The following is a 22337-nucleotide window of genomic DNA, read 5'->3' on the forward strand; positions in this document are numbered from 1 at the left end:
TTAGGGGACCACTAAGGTCTATATAAAAGAGACTTCAGATACAGTTATATGGGACCACTAAGGTCTATATAAAAGAGACTTCAGATACAGTATTAGGGGACAACTAAGGTCTATATAAAAGCATCCAAAGAGCACCATGTCATGGGACCTTTAAAATAACTCTGTTTACTTTTATTTTCAATAAAATAACCCATCCACATAACCCGTTAGTTTAACCCATCCACCTGCCTCAATGCACGGAGTTTGGCCCTCTTTTACTCACTTACATCACCTTACTTTCTGTTTTGCTCCCTTCATAACTACTACGGCCACTTACAAAAAAGGTAAATATGGGTCGTAATTGCTGCTCGTACAAACGACCTATGGGGTGTATTTTAGGGGGAGGACAGTCTCTAATGTTTGTAGATACTTAACCAGCTACACGTTTCTGCTGTTCTGTGTTGGTCAGGTAGATTATGGTGTGTCAGAGCTTTCTTGCTGGAAAAGGTATGGGTTTTTATGGAGGTCTTCACAATACAATGCACTAAAAGTTGCTCAGATCTCAGAGTTGGCGGTCAATTGGTTTTGTTTAAGTTTGTGTTCTACACCAGACCCTTTCACATCACACTGTAATTTGACATTCATATTGTTGCTTTATTGCAACTATATTTACCTCTAGCAGGCAAAGGTTTCATATCAATTTTATCAAAACAATATCTCACATATAAAATAGGGCATGGCACAAAGGACATTTGTAAAACTCATTTTACTTTAACCTCAACTGAACATTTGTGCTTTGTTTTTCTGTGAAGCCAGTATAGTTTTAATATTCATTCTAGCCACTGCCCAGTGTGTCATATTAATCATAATTTGTGCGATAGAAAAATCTGAAATGGTAATGTCCTGAATTCCAAGTATCACGGATGCAATTCATGAGCTGTATTTTAATTTTCTTTACAGCGTGAATATTATTTACTTTGACAATGTGTAAATGAGGTTTCATGCATTTAAAGTCAACAGGAAAAGTCAGCTTAATTACATGGGTAGTCCACATAAAGCTCCCAATTTTATTCAAATTTATCTCCAAAAATAGTTCTGGTGCTTTTTGTCAGTTAAAGGTATTTTCAGCACCTGTGTTCATGAAAAAAGTATTGGGGTTGTTTTCTGGTTACCTCTTCACCTCTTCAAATGTATCTTCTTCCAAAGTTGGCTATACACCAACGCACGTTGGAGCATGCACCACCTCCAGACAAACGTCATTATTTTCAGAGCTTGCTGCTCCTCAACTTAAAGGAACACGCCAACTTATTGGGACTTTAGCTTATTCACCGTAACCCCCAGAGTTAGACAAGTCGATACATATCTTTCTCATCTCTGTGCGTGCTGTAACGCTGTCTGACGGTTCCAGCATTAGCTTAGCCTAGCACAGATCCTTCAGGTAACTGGTTCCAACTAGCCTACTGCTCCCAATTGTGACAAAAGTGACAAAATAACTCCAACATGTTCTTATTTACATGTTGTGATTTGTAGAGTCACAGCGTGTACAAAAAACAACGTAACATGAGACACAGCTGTCTTCTAACAGTAAACAAACCGGGAACTATATTCTCAGACAGGCTTACTGCGAGCATATCACTCCGCCCAAGTACTATATTCTTCCGCCTGAGAATATAGTTCCCGGTTTGTTTACAGTTAGAAGACGGCTGTGTCTCATGTTACGTTGTTTTTTTGTACACGCCAGACTTATAAATCACAACATGTAAATAGGAACATGTTGGAGTTATTTTGTCACTTATTCGGAGCAGTAGGATTGCTGGAACCATTCACCTGCATGTTCTGTGATGGGCTGATGCCGCTGGAGCCGTCAGACAGCATTACAGCACACACAGAGATGAGAAGGGTATTTATCGACTTGTCTAACTCTGGGGGTTGAGGTGAATAAGCTAAATTCCCAATAAGTCGGCGTGTTCCTTTAAGGCCTCTACACACGGGGACGTTTTTTGTGTGCTATTGAGTTGCACATCATCATATTTTTTTTAACTGTTGTTTTTATCACGAGTACTTTCACACAGAATGTGAATGATTTTTAAGCAGCGATAACGCAGACGTAATTGCTTTTAGTAACAAGGATGATTTTTCTGAGCAACCATGACATTGTGTGTTTGTTGAAAAGTGGGCTAAATAATGCTGCAAAGTTTTGGCGAGGGAAAAACTAGCATGGCCATTTTCAAAGGAGTCCCATGACCTCTTAGCCAAAGATATCGCAATGAAAATGGGTTCTATGGGTACCCACGAGTCTCCCCTTTTAAAGATGTGCCCACTTTATGCTGGTCCATCTTTAACATTGATAAATAAGATATGATTAATGGTGGCATAACATTTAATGTATTAGGAATTAAAAGAGTGGGTTGGCAAAATGATACTGAGGTCACTACGTTGACACAAATACAGTATACTGCAGATGTATTTTCTATAGTTGCTTTATTCATGCCTAAGAACAATGCTCATCCAAGTAGGATATTTATGCATTTTACTTTTTACTAACTTCCAAGAGTCTGTACACCTGAACTTTGAAGACCAAAATTATGATTTAATTTGCATTTGTAATGCAATGTGATGCCTAAATAGACAGAAGGTTGACATTATTTGAAGGGTCACCAACACGATTGCTGCATATGCCACCATTAATCATATCTTATATCTCAATGTTAAAGACAGACCAGGTCAGCGCTTTATTTGAAGGGCCACAAACATGATAAAGTAATGAAGAAGTCATGTTCAACACTACAATTCAGACACTTTAACTACATAATTACCAATGAAGAAGACATAAACATCGTTAATAAATCAGAATGAATCAGAATCAGATGATTCAAATACCTTAATTGATGTAATAATTAACGTATTGTTCCTGCATTGAAGCTATAGTTTATAGTTTCTGTCTCCTCCAGGAGGAATTCTAAGCAATGACAACAAAACTGTCGGTGCGTCCACATGATACAAGCCTTCCGTGCACCTCCCCCTCCCCTCCTCCACGCAGTTGCTAGTGGACATGATGGACTCTCCAGAAGAGGTCATTATCTTCACTCGAGTTTCTGCATGCGAAAGTCACCAGACGCCACAATCTTCTGAACATAGTCACACTGAGAAATCCAGAGAGAGTTGTGTGGAGCTGATAGTCTTAATTAGCTTTGTAGCAACTCATTTGGCAAAGGCTCGAATGGAACGGACGTTCATTAATATCAAAAGGTTACGCACTAAAACTTTAAGTTACGCATGATACTATTCATCCTTGTACACTACTGATAATACATGAAGTACTCCGTGAATTAATTTGTGCGTTTACATGCATGAAGTCATGCATCAATTGATAATTGATCATTCATGTACCCATATAATAAAGTGTTAGCGAAAAGCTTGACACACAGTGCTGAGCTGCGTCTATAATTAATCTTCAGGTTCTTAGCTTTTAGATGATGTATACCACTTGTAAGTGGCATCTACTGTTGAACCGCCACTGCTCTACTGCGCTAAATGTACTTCAGTTACTATGTTATTAAGGACATTATGCCTTTTATAAATATTTTTAGTAGTAGCAGCTGTAGTAGTAGTTGTTGTAATGGTGCTCTTCCAGCTCTTTGATCCCACTAAATGTTTTATTCAGTAGAGAACATGGATTTTTCAGAAGTCTACTTACCTGAGGCAAGTCCTTCCTCTGGAACCCTTACTGGCCTTGGCAGCACATTAGACAAAGAAATACAGTTGTGTTCCAAAGATATTTCAATCCTGTTTGACCTCTCCGAAGTCTTTCAAGTAAACTCACAAGCACTCAACCTAAACCTCCCCTTCAATCCTAGCACCTCCGCATTTTAACACGTATGCGTCACAGACGAAAGATCCTGAAAGAGATGGGGGGAGAAAAATCAATCATACCAATTCCTCTTAAAGTTCAAACCGCCTCGGGTTACCCCGCCATCGATCTCCTGCTCCTTCACTCGATTGCATGTGGGACTATTCTGCAGTGCTCACTGCTAGTCGGCTATATTTCCTATCAGAGCTTGTTTTCTCTCTTCTGGGCCATTCAGAGCACTTACAAGATCAGTAAAAAAGAATCAGCCCTGTCATACAACATTAATACTGATATCGCTTCTCTTCAGCGGAGAAACACAAGTTTGATTTGAAGGTTTTCCTCTAATGAATTTCATGTCGTTATCGATAGGAGGGGAAAAGTGTGATATGCAGCTGGGGTCTCACTTTACTCTGTGTCTCTATGTGTGTGTGTGTGTGTGTGTGTATATATGAAGTGCTTGGCTTCCATGGCCTCGAGGCTAATGACAATTCTCCAACACCCACCAGCCCTGTGTTTTTCTTGCTGCATAAGCTAACAACTAACAGCTTGGAGTGTTTGCTAATGGTCTAGACCATTATGGACGACTTTTTTTTCTTTCTTCTTCTTAGCCTGCGGACGGGGCTTGGTTGCGCGACTTAAAGATTTCTCTTAACAAAGAATAATGAGACTATTGATTGTCCTGCGAGATATTTACCAAAGTCCACTTTGAAACCACCGACCACCATTGAGAGGGCAGCATCCTCTGAATGCAAGCCAGGGGATCACTTTAAATGGCCTGTGAAAGAACCTGTGTATCCTGCAGCGCCTTGAAAACCAGCAGGACAAAGAGAGATAGAGGTTGATGTGTGCGCTTTCGCTCACCACTTGGGTGATTGATTGGAGAAAAATACAATATGGTGTCAGTGATGAGCTTACACATGAGGCCTTGATGCAAGGCGTCCCCTGCATTCAGCAGCAGAGCTCCATTACTACAGCGCTGAGAGAAATAGCGAAAGAGAAGTACAGTGTTGCGAAAACAACGCTTGTATGAAACCAAAGCTCTTGATAATAGAGGGAAACACTGTGCGTACCATTCAGTGTATTAAAATAATTGTGCTCTCTGTGTTCTAGGTTCCTACATCAGGACGAGCCTCCTATTATGTGTCCTACAAGAGAGACTCATTTATTCAAATCAAACTACCCAAATATTCGCTGCCTAAGGTAAGTTGCAGCAAAATTAAAGAGAACTTTTTTTTGGTGTTGAGAGTAAAGATTTCAGATTCAGACATATTTTAGTTACGTTGTTTACTTAGTATTTTTGGAACCAAAAAAAACGGTGTGGAGCTCTATTATCTGAACAAATACAAGTTTTGACTTTTGCCTAAAAATCATATTCAAAGTTTAAATATTATTATTAAATATATGTGACCATTTCACGTACTGCCATGAGACCGGGCTGATCAGTCAGTAGGCAGGCAATGATGTTTCCAGAAGAAAAACATACTGCCATGACTTTTTTTTTTTTAATTAAAAGTCAGACCCTGCATTAAGCACAAACAGTATGCTTTTGACAGGTTCGGAGCTTTCGTAGCCTACGTAAGTGGTCTGATGTTCATACTTTTGCGCTGGTGTGTGCGTCGAGCCTGCGTGTGTGTGTGTGTGTGAGTGTGTGTATGTGTGTGTGGGGAGTGTGTGTTAGAGTGAGAGAGTGACGGTGATTACCGGTAGCTTTGGAGCAAGTAGTGACTCTAGAGACATAGTGAGAGGAACAAAGTGTCTCCCCTGTTCTTTCTGACCACGGTGAGATATCTGGAGCAGGAAAAGTGAACCCTCTCCTTGATTTCATGTTGTTTATGGAGAAGGAGAAGCAGGAAATGAGTCGGGGGGGGGAAATGCAACGCTACCAAGCCACGGCCAAGTGACAGTTATTGTACATTTTGAAATGCGTGAAAAAGCCTCAGAATCTGAATTGAAAACGTTTACAAGCAAACACATTTACAAAAAATAATTCCCATAACAGGTTTGAATATTAAGTGCTGCCTAATATTCGTTTGAATATCAATATCTTTTTTAAATATTCAAATTATATTCGAATACTGAAGTTTGGAGTCAAAGCCCTAACAAGTATTGAATCGGGACTCCCGTATAGGCATATATTCAATATTTAAAAAAAATCAGATTGGGACCAGGGGCCCAAAAAGATGATCGGGACATCCCTAATTTGTATTATTATTTTATAATTTTATATATTTTTATTCATTTTATTTTTTTATCTGTTTTAATTCCAGAATGTCCCAGAGAATTAATCATAGTCTCAATAAAGTATTCCCATTCCTATCCCTGAAAGCTTTTGAATTTGGTGCTGTCACAACATTTATGTAGATTAAAACACGCGTTGAGCCACAGGCGTTTGTTTGCCCTTAAAAAGCTGGCACACTGTCCTTTTAAACTCACACGTTTAGTCGTCAGAGTGAGCCCCTTAGTGGGCTATACATTACAGTATCAGTCATCAAACATTTGTATTCACACCGCAGCATTGGTCTCATGACCGGTCCCACAGGGTCAGCATGTTCTAATCCGTCACCTCTCCACTACCAATCATAACTCCTCTTAATCTCTCCCTGCTCCCTGATAGGATTTACACATTGTCAGCACCGATGAGAAGCAGGTCTTTGCGGCGGTGCAGGAGTGGAACCAGAACGACACCTATAACCTCTACCTGTCTGATACCAGAGGGATCTACTTCACCTTGGCCATGGAAAATGTCAAGACCACTAGGGGCATCGGAGGGAACCAGATGCTGGATCTGTATGAGGTAGGCGCCTGATGAAATTGGTCATACAGTAAGGTTTTCATTGATTGACTATAGGAAGTTACAGGGACTATTACTTTCCCATTACTTCTTAAAGCTATAGGGCCCTATTTTAACGATCTGAAACGCAAAACGCAAGTAGCTTTGTGGGCGGATCTCGGGCGCCGTTGCTATTGTACCGGCGGGATAAATAAGTCTTCTAACATGGGTTGGTCTGAAGTAGCTAGGTGTGGCGTAACATGAAAATAACCAATCAGAGCGTCATCTCACATTCCCTTTAAGAGCAGGCGTGCTTGTTCCATGGTGGATTGCTATTATGATGGCGGATTTGCCTGGCGCACGCCAGTGGGAGCTGTCCGGGATGCGGCAAAGTAATAAATGCCCGTCTTGTCACTAGCTTTAGACCAGGTTTTTCCTGGTCGGTGGCGGAATTGTTTTCTAAAACTGCAAAATAGCACCAGGGAACATTTGTGCCTGAACACGCCTCCTCTTTTCGCTGAACCTCCCCCGGGAGCGCAAATACACTCCCTAATTTACCGACGTGCGTCTGTGGACGGAAAAGTCTGCTGTGCGTCGGGTGCAAAATAGGAATGATACATGCGTCGGTGTACAAAGGCAATTGCGCTGAGTGCAAGATAGGGCCCATAGTGTGTAGTTTCTGTCTCCTCCATGAGGAATTCTAAGTAATAACACCACTGTTGTTGCATCCACATGATACAAGCCTTCCGTGATCGCGTGACCCCACCACCTCCTCCTCCTCCACACAGTTGCTAGTAGCCAAGGAGGACACGGAGGATTAAAAAAACATGATGGACTCTTCAGAAGAGGTCATTATCTTCACTCGAGTTTCTGCGCGGGAAAGTCACCAGACGCCACAATCTTCTGACCATAGCCATACTGAGAAATCCAGAGAGAGTTGTGTGGAGCTGATAGTCTGAATTAGCTTTGTAGCAACTCATTTGGCAACGGCTCGAATGGAACGGACGTTTATTAATATCAAAAGGTTACGCACTAAGGAACGCACTAGACACGCAGGAAAACGTCACAGGTCGGAATCGAACCCTGGATCTTCTGCGTTGAGGAATAAACCTCATATATATCATATCATACATATGTGCGCCCGCTCTACCAACTGAGCTCTACCCGGCCACCAAAATGTCTCCTTTAGCATCTAGCCCTTTGCCGTCATTTCTTGACATGCTTGGTTGGGTCTCTTGGCGTCGCTTTTTGTCACTCTGGGTCTGGACGTACGACACGCGGCACAGGAACGAGACAGTTAGGGTTAGGAAAAGATGGTGGGTGGGGTTACAAAATGTACGTTTCAGTGACATGCGGGACAAGAATGGCGGTCTCCTGGATGAAAGTGGAACGCAGATTCTCTGTCTTTTATACTACTCGCTACCGTTGTCGCTCTTAAAACTACGTCATCTTACAGCGCTGTGTTCCATACAGACGCTAAAGGGTGGTTTTTGGAGTTTGTGTTCCACTTACTTGTCTTACATGGTTAGGTCTGCATTATAGGCTGCGCTCGTCTATCTTATTGACAGCAGACATATATGCATAAACAGCATGCTTAATGGCGCTCGCTGCCATGCACCTCTGGACTTGTAATGACCTTGTTAGCTTGCTGGCTAGCTACTGTATGTGTTTGCATTAGCATTCATAGCAGGAAAGTAGATTTCCCTCCTTCTCCACTCACTGGTGAACACAGTTTATCACTCCTACACTGGCAGGTGTGGCTGTGAGAGTGAAGGAAGTGAGATATTGGCCAGCAGCGGTGGCAGCAGTGTGGTAATTAACAATGCCATTACCTCTCCTGAACAGTGTGTGTGTGTGTGTGTGTGTGTGTGTGTGTGTGTGTGTGTGTGTGCAGCTCCCATTACCATGCCGCTGTAAAAGCATTTCACCGCGCAGCGTGAGACGATAAGGCGTTTTTTAATTGCATTTGTCACAAGGTCAAGGGCTCCGTTCTTGATCAGAAACCTAAACAAGAGATAGATGATACACCGCTGTCTCTGATAAATCAGAGCCATTACACAGGGTAAGATATACGCTATGGAACTCAACCCATTTATTGCTGTAAGACCCTGACAAACTGCACTTCACAGGCCTAATGTTCCGGAGAGAAGACACAGCTCCAGCCAGACCAGAGGGGAGACAGCAACGTACGTGGAAGTTTTATTTATTTTTTTATCTTCTTCCACTTAGGAGTCGTGTCTCTTCCCAGAGGGCCCCTCTTCTCGTTGCATCCTCCTCCCTAAAAAACAATTATGCCGCTTCCACACAGTAAATTGCACAATTATCTTCTAAATTAGAAGGATTATTTTTATTGTCAATCCGATTGGATAAGGGCAAATTCTGTAATCATGAACCTTTGTTGTGCAAACTCGTTTTCTGTTGACATCAAGGCTCTGCATCAGCCGCTAAACGTCGCTGCAATCCGAGAGGTGAGAGGCGCCACCTGCTCTGCGACAATTATCACTCCGCTCGGCTGGCGTTCACTGTAAACAGCCCTGAATGATTGATTGAAGACATGAAGTGGATTGTTGTCAGTGAAGAGTATTAAATGATCTGGATAATTTCAGATTTTTTTTTTGCCATTGTAGGCCTTAATTTTCGACAGGACAGCTTAGACTTGAAAGGGGAGAGAGAGGGGGGGGAATGACATGCCACAAAGGGCCGCAGGTTGCGGCTGCTGCGCCGAGGACTGAGCTACCCAGGCGCCCAGATCTGGATCATTCTGATACTCACAATGATTCATGTTTGTGTTTTTTTTTCCTGCCAGCACGCTTAAACCCACAAAGCTGTGATTTAACAAATGAGCCATATAATACAATGTAAAAAACTAAATTGCTTCACATGAAATAACTAGCGATTCCCTGCTGTTCAATAAAGACGCTCCATTGTACTAAATAGCAGGGTTTTCAGATTGGCAGCCATGTTTTAATTCACTGAACATTTTGAAATATATACACACACTCCTCATGTGATCATTCCATTCAGGAAAAAATAACATGAAAATCAGCAAAACTGTCAAATGAAAAGCTGCTAAGCAGTGCAACATCAACTGGAGCTGGTGGACGGAGTAGTTTCAGACGGTGGTGAAAAGGTCAAGATGCTTTCTCAGTTTTTAAAGTGAAAATTTCAGTGGCATTCTGTATTACAGACTGCAAACGTTTAAGTTTAAAGCTGCACCAATCAATATTTTAATATCAACAATGGATCAAATCCCTATCTAACCTCAAGGTGTTGATGCATAAACTGTAGAAGTGAAGCCAAAACATCTGGATCTCCCACTGGTGGCTGGCTGCATGTGTAGGTCATAAATCCCACCCCCTCCATGTTAGCGGATGGAAATCAAAGTACAACTTGTGTGAGGTGTTTTATGTAATTTTACTTATTTCTGATAACGCTGATGTTTGTTCAACTTTTGTTTGTTTTTTATTAGTTAGTTAAAAACGGGGTGAAACATCATGATTGACAGCTGTTGAAATATATGAGGAGTCCAGGATATTTTGGTTTCACTTTGTACAGTCGGGAGGAAGTGAAGACACATCGTCCATCTTTTCGTACAGTCTATGCCTCCCACTTCGTAGAGCTTTTTAGCTTCTTTTAGCATCTTTGTTTTGGTTTGAAGCCCACAAACTCTGGTCTTACGACTCTGTTTTTAGCCGCATCAGACGGCTTCTTTCAGTAAAAAAGGCAAAGTTAGCAGCTGAACATAGTGGAGCATTTAGTAGCTAAGGAGACAGATATTTCCTTAAGGAGTTGATTGAAATCAAATCAAAGCTAAAGGGAGAGTGAATATTGGACTTTTATTTGTCAGGTGGACACACGCACAACCCCAAAGTAATGCTAACGTTGCTTTGTTTATGCTTTGGGTTTGAGCAAATTGAAGATGTCAGCTAGGGTTCCAGAAACGTGATGCTCTATAAGGAGGAAAGAAATCATTTCAAAAAAGAACAAATGTGCTTTGAGTAGGATGTAGCATGAACAAAAATTCCAGACACTCAGGCGGATGGTCCGAGGGTCCGTCGGCCTTCGTTTTGGCCGATTTGACGTGTATAATCGGCGGTGCGGGCACCGCCAGCAGTCGGACTCAAATGACCTGATTGGTAGAGTGCTAACCTGGAAACGGGGAACGCAATGAGGAATCTGACAAAAATCTTTTAAACTGACCTTTGTCGATCTGAAATAAAGACAGATTCAGGAACTGCACGGCCTATTTCTCGCTTAAAATGTTTTCAGAAACATGTCTAGGTGAACTATTTTAGTACAATATGAGATCGTATCTTTGAATTTCCTGAGAAACCAGACCCTTGTGACGCGTTTGTCCAATCAGCTGCCATTTTTCATTTTTTGGGCAACAATACAGATTAGCGCCGCTTGCTGTTATGGAGACATATTACGTCTCGTCTCTTCGGTGTGTTCCAAGGCACTTTTTGGACCAACTCGAGGAGACTGATCAGCCTTTTCTGCCGACGTTTGGCCGTTGGCTGTGTGTGTCCTGGCCTTTACACATATTGTAGAAAAGAATTGATTGAATTGAATATAATTTTTTTAAGGAACACTGCTTCACAGATGCTATAAATAAAATGTAAATTGATGTTGTGATATCAGATAATGAAATAAAATGCAACGGTTGCATTTAATTGTTCATATATGAGTATATGAGGTATGTTTAGATTTGCCTGAAATGCAACAAAAGCCCCCTACGTGCGGTAGATGCTAGATCGGATCCGCTAGACGTGTCAACGTCACAGAACATGCCTCGTGGCCCGCCTAATTTTTGCCTTATTCTGCCTCTGATTGGCTTACCCTATCATTCTTACACTAACCCTAACCAATCCCCACTCCTCATGCCTAAACTTTACTACGTCGACACGTCTAGCAGATCTGATCTAGCATTTACCCCTGTCTGCACCCATCAGTGTCTTCCTTATTTTATAATAATAGGACTAACCTGACAGAGTCCGGAGCTGTGTCAGTTGCAGCAAACTGAGATGTGTGTTTAGAGCAGCTGGTGGTAGATGTGAACAGAGGTGCAATGTCCTCTCTCTGTGTGGAAAAACATTGAAAAATTAAATAAAATTAAATGGAAGGGTTTGCCCGTGTCCGCCGCGTGTACATTATGGTCAGAGTTATGACTCATGCGTCACTCATGGTAGCAGAGATTATTAAAAGCAACTGGGAGTTGGCTGTCTCTGATCACATGCTGCAGAACAAGCTCCCTGCTCCATCCTCGTTTTCATTCCCACTCCCTTGGCATTCAGCAAATGGCAGGACTGATTTAAAATTAATGCACAAAGGCGGAAAATCATAATTTCTCAAAATGTTGGGAGTATTCCTTTAAATGCTGCACAGCTAAGAGTAATCTATGCTGTAGAATAGAGATCTATGCCTTCGTCCTTCACTTAGTTGTCAAGAAAGTAGAGCGTGGTAGGTGTGAGTGATGGATAGAGAGAAATGTGGTGATGGGGGCGCATGCTTCACCTGTGTGTGTGTGTGTGTGTGTGTGTGTGTGTGTGTATGTGTGTGTGTGTGTGTGTGTGTGTGTGTGTGTGTGTGTGTGTGTGTGTGTGTGTGTGTGTGCGTGTGCGTGTGCGTGTGTGTGCGTGCACATGTGATAGAGGCAATGAATAATTGCAGTGACTGACAGGATGGGAGGATTGTCGTTAGCCGCGTCCATCCTGAGCGCCATGTTTCTATGACAATGTCAAATGCACTGCCTATTAGTGCCACTTATACAGATGGGCTCCCTTCAGGGAGGGAACGGAGCCCTTTACTATGGCAACCATTTGGAGGGACTCTGTCCATATCCATTGCATATTACACTTCGGTGTAGTTTGAGGGATATTCCTACAACCTGGGAGACAATTAGCAAGGAGGATTTTGGAAGAGAGGTGCGTGTCTGTATGAGGGTGTTTCTATGTAAAAGTGCAGTGCCCCGTTCAAAACATGCCTGTTCACAACGAGGCCCACTGCTCGGCCTGTGGAATCGCTGCTTGCAGTTTTTTTCCAGAACCGCTCATCCAAATAACTTCAAACTCCACACTGCGCTTCCTTGGGTCCTGAGCAATTCACCGGCCATAACATAGTTACGTCGTCACTAGTCTATATCCGCAACGAACCACTTCCGGGATTGCTCCGCTTCCTTTGTGTTGGCATCTAACCTCCGGTGGATTTGTGAGGACTATGGTTAACTGCTCCTCAGATCTCTGCAGGGTAAATCCAGACAGCTAGCTAGACTATCTGTCCAATCAGAGTTTTCTGTCGCACGACTAAAACTACTTTTGAACGTACACATGTTCCACCAAAACAAGTTCCTTACGGAGGCTATTTTGCAGAGGCACCGTTATTGTGTCCGGCGCTTAGTGCCGCGAAAGACGATTGTGATTGGTTTAAAGACATGCCAATAAACCAGAGCATGTTTTTCTCCCATCCTGCAATGCTTCGTGGACTAGCCAGACCCTCCTCCGCAGTGCTGTGGAGGAAGGTCTGGCAGTGCGAGACTACGTCGTCACATACCCAAGTCGCAGCCACACAAAAAATCCAAGAACAGACTTTACCATTAGGTAAGAAAAAAATCTGTCTAGCGGCCCCAAACAGCTATAGATTTATTATGATGATTAGATACCAAAAATATTGAATATGTTAATGTTCTAACCCCCCCCCCAATGCATTTAAAATATATGCAACTCATCTTGATACTACTTACTTACTGTGTACTTCTAATTTACCTAAGGTTACCTACCTTAAGGTTGCTGGTTAAGTTGCAGATTGTATTCACACAATACAACAATTCAAATTAGTCATTAAACTATCCAGCATTATAAGTGATTTTTTTCTTATACGACAGGCTTAACGTTTTTTGTCATACCTTGACAGTTTCGACTGCTGACTGTGCAGTCATCTTCAGTCACACTACCATACATCAGAGGGATCACAGAGCGCATCCAAAGGGTGATGAGCAGATACCACATAAACACACCCGTAAAACCAAAAATGCGCCAGGTTCTTGTACATCCTAAGGCCCAGTTTGACCCGGAGAAAAAAATGTCATGTGATATATGAGATCTCATGCCTGTCATTGCAATAAAACATATATATCGGGGAAACAGTCAGACCCTTTAGTACACGCAAGAACAAACACAAAAAAAAGAGTGTGAGAAGGAAACATCTGGAGCGCGCACCCGTGCAATTAAAGAAAAGGCGGAGCAGGAGAATCTGAAATCAGCCATCTCAGACCACTGCAAAAGGGAAAATCACATCATGAACTGGAAGGAGGCCAAGATCATCCGAACAGAAGGCAACAAATTGCTGGGTTGCTGAGGCAGTGGAGATCCGAAAGCGTGCCCCCTGAACTGTAAACCGGGATGAAGAAGCATACCAACTTTCTCACACCTGGGACGCAGTTCTACAGAAACTCTAACTGCCGTCTGGGGGGACTGTCAGGCGGGGGGGCGGGGCTTCCCTGGGTGGTCGTTGGACGGTGGGGAGGCACAGCATCATTCGATCACACAGGTGGAATGTCATCACGTGACGCTTGTGAAGATGACTGCAGAGTCAGCAGTCAAAACTTTCAACTTTCAACTTTAAAGGAACCGCGACTGTTAAGACACATAGGCCGAAATATGCTACAATTGCTTTCTCCTACAAAAAAACATAGTTAGAAATACATAAAATGGCAGTCTTAAATTACAAATCAAAGACTTTATTTCAATGGCTACTTTTCAGGTTTATAGTTTTCTTAAATGATTTAAATGTGTTGACAAAGGACATTTTGTGATGACCTGATTATATCTGTCTTATAATATGGCAGAAAACAATGCATCATCAAGGCTGTGTTGTAGATGTTGATGAAAGCCTTTTACCCTTGTACAGTTAACCGTATGCAGTGCACCCATCCATATGATGCACAATGCACACATAATTTGGGTGATATGAATGTAAGATGATTGCAGAAGTGACACTGATCTGTGTTTTTGTTTATTATTTCTAAAGAAATGGCAGAGCAGATTCCGAAAAGAAATCCAGTGTGGCAGGTTTTACATTTTTATGATGTAAATTGAGGAAGCAAAAGCAGTATCAGCTCCAAATACCGGCTCAAGAAAATCGGCAGCCCATATCGGTCATCGACAGAGGCTGATGAAAAACAATCGGTATCGAAATTGGCACTAAAAAATCCATATTGGTCGATCCCTAGTTGCTTGTGGACAAGTACCACTCCCTAAAGACCCTGATGCATTTGAGGCATTTAGTCGGCTAAAAGAGCTCACAAGCTCCAGAGCTGGTTACAAGCGAAGACTAAAACCAAATGCCGTGCCTTCAATTTTCCCCCACAAAGAGCCTAAGGATGTAAAGAAGACGAATCATCGGACACTACGCCGATCATGGAGGTAACAGACAATCCACCAAATGCTATGAATCCATAACTGTAGGCCTACAGTGTTCTCCAAGTATGTCCGATGCAGCGACGCAGACGGATGTAAACCAGTTGGATGCAGCCATACAGTGGCCAGCTGATGTGGACTACCCAGTAAAAACGGACCATACTTACACAGGTGAACATGAAATTGAGTTGGGCAAACGTGTACAGGAGGACGACGTTGGCAACTCCCAGGATCTGTTCCTCTCAGATGATGAACTTGGCGAACAGAGTCTACCACAGTACAGTCAGTACAGCACCCAGGAATCACAAGCTTCAACTAACACATAAAAAAATGAGGCTTTTTTCTAGTTTTTGAGGAACACTTAAACCAATTGCTTCAGCGTTGTTTAAAGTGTGGCTCCCTGATTGTCCAGGAAGGAGTGAAAGAGCTAAAAAATGAAAGATCACAGTTGACACTAGAGCTCACATGTGCTAACAGCTGTAGTTACAGATGGCCGTCTCAGCCTACTCTGAGTGGGACCAAAGGGACAGGAAACCTGCTTTTAACAGGATCAGTTTACTTCAGTGGCATCCATTTTGCTAAATTTGAGCGTTTGTGTAACATGTTTCCTGTCATTGAAAAAAATGTGGCTAAAAGAGCAGAGTACAGCGTTAGCTACCGTGAAATCACAAGAAGAAGTTGTTCTCTGTGGAGATGGCCGGTGTGTACGGTTCAACACAAACGCAAAAGCCACAACACAAACCCAAAAGCTACAACACAAACGCAAAAGCTACAACACAAACGCAAAAGCTACAACACAAACGCAAAAGCTACAACACAAACGCAAAAGCTACAACACAAACACAAAAGCTACAACACAAACGCAAAACCTACAGCACAAATGCATAAGGGACAACAAAAGTGAGTGACAACAGAAGTCAGCGTATGAGCAGGAGGAAATTTCTTGCATGTTTGAGAAGTAATTGAAATATGGTTCCTTGCTAATTAGGATTACCGTACTGTTGCTATGTGAGTGTCACAAATAAGCAATGTTGTTTAATATCTTTGTATTTTCATGTATGTACTCTCCATATAGGCTACAAAGGAAAGTGTGTGTGTGCCTATTTGTAGGGGTAAGACTAAGGACATGCAAAAAAACCATAGACTGTACAAATGGTAATATACAGTCTATGAACAAACCCTTTTACATGGCTTTAAATACAGTGTAAACACAGGAGTCCATAGTCTGAATTCTATTTATTTTTATTAGTAAGCAGGAAGCAAGGTAATTTTTAAATTTCTGGGTTTATTTCATTCAGACCAACCCATGTATGTGTGTATGTATGACATATAACGCCCCTAACACTATAATAGGCAGCATATTAAAGGTAAAACAATTAGCATTGACTTTAAACATCTGTTTACAGTAAACATAACCACACACACACACTTTCCAAACCAACAGTATGGAGGGAATTTGCCACTGGGATCTGATCGCTAACCAGATAGATAACGGTTAACAAGTTACAAGCACGTAACAGTGGGATATAATATTTGTGTGATTTAAACAGCTTCACTAAACGTGACAAACTATAGACTTTAAATGTAGGACTCGCGGGTAAAAGACGCTGGGCGCCATTTAGATAACGTTATAGCTGTAGCTTCGTAGCCTAAATAGCAGAGTACATATGAAAATAAAAAAAGATATTGAACAATGCTGCTTATTTGTGACAAACACATTGCGACAGTAATCATAATGAGCAAGGAACCATGTTTCACTTACTTCTCAAACAAACAAGAACTTTCCTCCTCTGCCTCCGTTTGTCAACCACATCTGCTTCCAGCTTATGTATTTATGTTGTGGCTTTTGCGTTTGTGTTGTAGCTTTTGCGTTTGTGTTGTGGCTTTTGCGTTTGTGTTGTGGCTTTTGTGTTTGTGTTGTGGCTTTTGCGTTTGTGTTGTGGCTTTTGCGTTTGTGTTGTAGCTTTTGTGTTTGTGTTGTAGCTTTTGTGTTTGTGTTTTAGCTTTTGTGTTTGTGGTGTGGCTTTTGTATTGGTGTTGAACCGTCTCGGCCACCGTAGGTGTGACTCTCCAGGGCGCTCAGCCAAATGCTGTACAAACACTTTAATAGACGCACAGAGTCTAAAGGTTGTGGACTTCAAGTTTCGAGCTCTAATACCATGGAAATCAAAGGTTTTAAAGAAGCTCTCAAAACCATGGAAGAAAATGGAGTGAAGGTCTTTACCATCTCCACTGATAGACATCCACAAATCGTCAAAGAAATGAGGGTCAGTAATCCAGAAAAACACCATGAATTCGATCCTTGGCATGTGGCAAAAGGAGTGTCAAAAAAACTGGCAACTTAAGCTAAGAGAAGGGAATGTGAAGGCCTGGGACAGTGGATTCCATCCACTGTAAATCATTTGTGGTGTGAGTGCACAAACCCGTGAGGGTGATGCCGAAGTGTTGAAAGAGAAGTGGATATCAGTAATGCATCATGTTACCAACCGACACGACTGGCCGGGGAAAAGGCTCTATGACCAATGTGCTCGTGAGCCCCTTGATGAGACGAGCCAGAGAAGCCAGCTTTGGTTAAAGCCAGCATTTGAAGCCCACAACGCCCTCATGAAGGTTGGGAAACACAAGCGGCTTTTGAAAGACCTGGATCGTCTGACAAAGTGCATCCACACAACACTGGAGGTATGATAAAATACAGACGTGTTTAAGAAATATTTAATTTATTATGATGTGGCAGGATGTGACTCACATATTTTAATTGTGAGTCAAATTTGTTTCAGGTGTATCACTCCATGTACCTGAAATACGTCCCAAAGAGAACACATTTTGGATATGACATGATGATCCATGCCTCCATGCAACAATGTGAACAGGGAACAGGTGCATGAACTGTAATCACTCCTAGCCATTGCAAGCACTATGCGGTATTGCACATCAAACTGTTCCTAACACCTTGAATCTATTTTCCATATTTCTGTTTTTGAACAGGTTGTTTTTCAAGATGGGGAGAGTGTTGGTGAACCCAAGTTCAAAATCTCATGGAGCAAAGTCCACAAGACTTTCAGAGCAAGACCAGTGACTGTTGAAAAGGGCTTTGGCTACATGACAGCTACGATTGCAGATGTTCTTTCCTCTGTGTTCGATTCAAACCAGGTCATGGACATGAGAGTGAATCCAACACATGTAATGGCTCCACAAGAGAGACTATCCAGATCACAGATCATTTTTCAAACACAGCAGTTTTCACTTTTCAAGTAGCTGCATCATTACGAACACGTGACGTACACACCAGCATCGTTCAAATGCACAGTAACTTTAATTTTGAATTCTACTCAAGCACACCTAGTATTTCAAACATACATTTGATATTCGAGTACATGTAACAAAATTTGTATTTAGACCATTAACATTTGATATGATACCCTATTTTGTTGCATAGCTTGTGCTCGTGACAAAATGCCTTCAAATGTCAACTATCCAGCTATATGTTATTAAAACCCCTCCATGCCTCATCTACTTCTGCAGGATCAATGTCTTCATATTCAAACCCTGTATAGATTCCACTTGGTTCAGAGTAGACGTTTCTTATTTTGCTAACTGCACATGATGGAATGACTCTGCGGACTCTTCTCCCCAGCCAACCATGCATCAACCATGTAAACTGACAATATGAAGCATATCTGTAAGACCTAAAGGTAGAATTTGAATACTATTACGTTATGAAAGAATGATTTAAGCTGTTTGTCTTAACCAATAAAACAGCTGAAGCCTTCACTGGAAGCGCACAGTCCAGTTAACTTGTTTCACCATTTGTAGATACAGTGTAGGAGGCTACAGTGTAGGCATACTCAGGTAAACATGTTGACGTTTGACCTGCCTATTAGTAGGGTTGGGCATCGTTTGGATTTTAACGATTCTGATTCCAATTCCGATTCTTCCTTTCGATTCCGGTTCTCATCGATTCTCGATTCCGATTCTTTGAGTGGTGGAGTTGAAACGGGTCAAGTGCTTATTTCACAAATAAGAGGAACGTTTTATTTTGATTCAAAGGTGGGTTGCAGTTTGACGGGGGCTTTTTCAACGTAAAATAAAGCCAGACTAGAGCACCGCTTACTGTGCTGCACGGCTGCAACACAACAAGCACCTGGCCGCTACAGAAATCCAAACTTGCGCATGTTAAATTGGAATGTGATGATCGGATTTGAAACCAAATCCTCCATACGATTCCAAAACGATTCCCATAAAAAAACGATTCCGATGGAATCGTAATTTTTGAAACGATTCCGATTAGGAATCGGTTCTCGATGCCCAACCCTACCTATTAGTGACCTGGTTCTGATTTGGTAGACTCTGCCGGTCATGGAGGCTGACAAGGGCAGCCCATAAAACATCTCAATTGAGGCAAACTGCGTTAAAGTTTTCATGTGCTGTGTAAATATAATCAAAGCATCTTGTTATAGCGTTTTACTGTGTATATATATATATATATCAGAATCAGCTTTATTGTCCAGGTTTGCGCAAACAAACAAGGAATTTGACACTGGTAATCTTTGTTCTCAAAGTACAACACTTACTCACTTAACATATAAAGAATAAAAACAGGATAGTAAGAAATATAAAAAAAATACTGTTAAGTATGCAGTATGCACAATAGAATTTACAAATTTACAAAAAATATACAGTAACAATTGAAGAGAGGGAAGGAATAGTGAAATATCAGTATAGTCTGAGATTTAAGATTTTAAATATAAATATAGTCCAAGGCAGTTCAGTGCAATGGTAATATATTAATAACAATATTGTAATTGTAAGATTGAAAATGTACATGAGGTAGATGAGCAGAACAGTGTTGATTGACTTTGTTCAGTGTAAGAGTGGGGGCTATTTCTGAGAGTTTAACAGAGTGACTGCTTAGGGAAAATAAAGCAAACGACGGTGGTAGATGATTATGAAATTGTTTATACCGATAGTACCATAGTCTAATCTATACTTGGCCTACCCTGGACGGATGACTGATTTAAATCTACGGTGCGCTTGGGTTCAAACTGAACGGCAGAAGTATTCATCTCGCTACTGTCAAAACTTAGCCGGTAAGTTGGAAAAACAATAGACGCAGCTGGTACAACCTATACACGTCACTACCCAGAATGCATTGAGACGTAAATAACTATGGCGACCTACAAGTGAACAGATTTTCTGCGTTTTTTTTTAACAAAAACCAAGACATTTGGAGTGTTTTTGTACCACCTTTTTATAGCTGACGCCCACGTTAATCTTATAAAGCCAACATGTCGTACCAGTCGGGGTTCCTTTTAAGCATGTCGTATAAGAAAAAAAAAATCACTTATAAATTTAAATAGCAGGCTAAATGAACTTGTTTGGATTATCCAGCATTATATTAGAATTGAAAGCTCCACTTTGAACAGACGTTAAGTTTATTTAGGTACATTGTGTTGATAATGCATGTGCTCTTTCACTCTTAACTTATCTCATAATTTCTGCTTAGAGCTGGTGAATTTACAGCCCACAGCAACGTAATACCATATATATTGTCTGGCTTTGTTTGATCTGCAAAAAATCTCGTTAGCATTGTGTAAGCTATTTAATACAGTTACCTCTTAGCAAAATGCTCTAAGTGAATTTAAGTTGGGCTTTTATTGCGAAGGGTAATAGCGGAAGAAGTGTAGCTAGTGTGATGCGCTGCTCTTGTCAACATGGGTTTTGGTTTTCAGGTTAAAGCTATAGTGCGTAGTTTCTGTCTCCCCCATGAGGAATTCTAAGCAATGACAACAAAACCGTTGGCGCGTCTACATGACACAAGCCTTCCGTGATCTCACATGCGCCCCCCCCTCTCTTTCAATGATAAATGGTGTCAACATTTTGAATGTTAAATGCAACAATAAACATATGCATTTTATGAAAAACAGAAAATTACTACTAGAGGAAAAGCTTTTTGGAATAACATTTTCAGTGGCACTGATTGGAAATGACATGGCTATTACCATTTCAATTCTGTATTACCAATAAGTGTAAAATAACAAAATTTTACACAATATATCCAAAACAGGTATATCTTTCTAAATTCTTAAATATTGAAAACAAATGCAGTTTTTGCAATGATGAACCGGAATCTGTAACACATTTATTTTACATACGGTCTTTTGGAGCTAAAAGCTAACCCTGAGTCATGAGGGCAAAAGCGTTGGACTGTTTTTGAAAGAATTGAGATATTTTGTCCACTGTATAAGTTATAATGTTTATTTTTTCACTGTTTGACTCCTAATACATATATATCTGTGAGATTCATGTTCCGTTTTATTTATTCATTTGTCTTTATGGTCCTACAACCTTTTTTAACATTCAAGTGACCTCACTGCAGTACAAATATTTCAGTTTGTCCTGAAGAAAAAAAAGATGTTCATAGATTGACTGTGGACAATAGGGTTGATGTTTTACAAGATTTTATAGAAAATAAAACCAGACGGACCAGAGGTTGTCAAAAATCCTTTAGTTCTCAGATTAAACAAACATTTTATTTGTACATGTACTGCCTGCTTAATTCTTTCCTCAATTGAGTTTTTATTAATTAGTCCTGTATTATTCAGTCAAGGTCTCCCGAATCTTCTTCACTTATGTGAAATGAGTTGTGCTGCTCCAGAGTTTTTCCTTAACAATGGAGACAGCTAATGTAGCCTAAATGTTAGCTGCCCTACAGCTGTCAGAGTTAGCTTCGACTTCATATATTACCTTCTAATAGCTGTATTCTCGGTAACGTGAAAATCTGGAGAATCTGCTCGGTTTGGCATAGGCCTAGTTATCAATGCTGTTAGCATGCTTTCTAACATGCTGTCAGTGTGCTAACCGAGCACCGTTAGCATATACAACAGAGCCACTTCACTACCCTTGTTAGATAATGTTTCATTACAGGGTTCTCTGTTGATTTGCGTTTATCGCTGTGTGCTCATGGCTGAAAATGGATGTAAACAAAGCGGCCATTTGCCATTTTGCAACGCATCATGACGTAGGGGCCTCTTCAAAGCTAATGTTGGAAAGCCCTCCAGTGGACAGAACGTATAACAATAACCACATGCTGATAGTGGCATTGGCAATGCACACGCATACGAGTGCTGTAGTAAATATTAATTAAAAAAAAAGAATGAATTAAATTTTAAATTTCAATGGTAGTATAGAGGAAGATTGACAGCTCTAGTATGTGAGTGGGGAGATTCGACTGACTGTGAGAAAATAGACATGGTGTCACTTCTCAACGCCCATTATTTTGTACTGTCTCGATTGCTGAGACTTGTAAGGATATAATTACAGATAG

At 41.1% G+C, this 22337-nt stretch overlaps 1 protein-coding gene across 1 annotated transcript in view; it reads left to right on the forward strand.

Moving 5' to 3' along the window:
• LOC114563158 (VPS10 domain-containing receptor SorCS3) overlaps nucleotides 1-22337 on the forward strand; it is a 158597-nt gene that overhangs the window by 59897 nt on the left and 76363 nt on the right. Inside the window, exons 6-7 of the mRNA XM_028589976.1 lie at nucleotides 4940-5029; nucleotides 6444-6623. Of these exons, the coding sequence (XP_028445777.1) occupies nucleotides 4940-5029; nucleotides 6444-6623 (270 nt within the window). The remainder of the gene's footprint in view (nucleotides 1-4939; nucleotides 5030-6443; nucleotides 6624-22337) is intronic.

The sequence above is a fragment of the Perca flavescens genome, chromosome 2 (assembly GCF_004354835.1).
Source record: "Perca flavescens isolate YP-PL-M2 chromosome 2, PFLA_1.0, whole genome shotgun sequence".
Taxonomy (NCBI): Eukaryota; Metazoa; Chordata; class Actinopteri; order Perciformes; family Percidae; genus Perca; species Perca flavescens.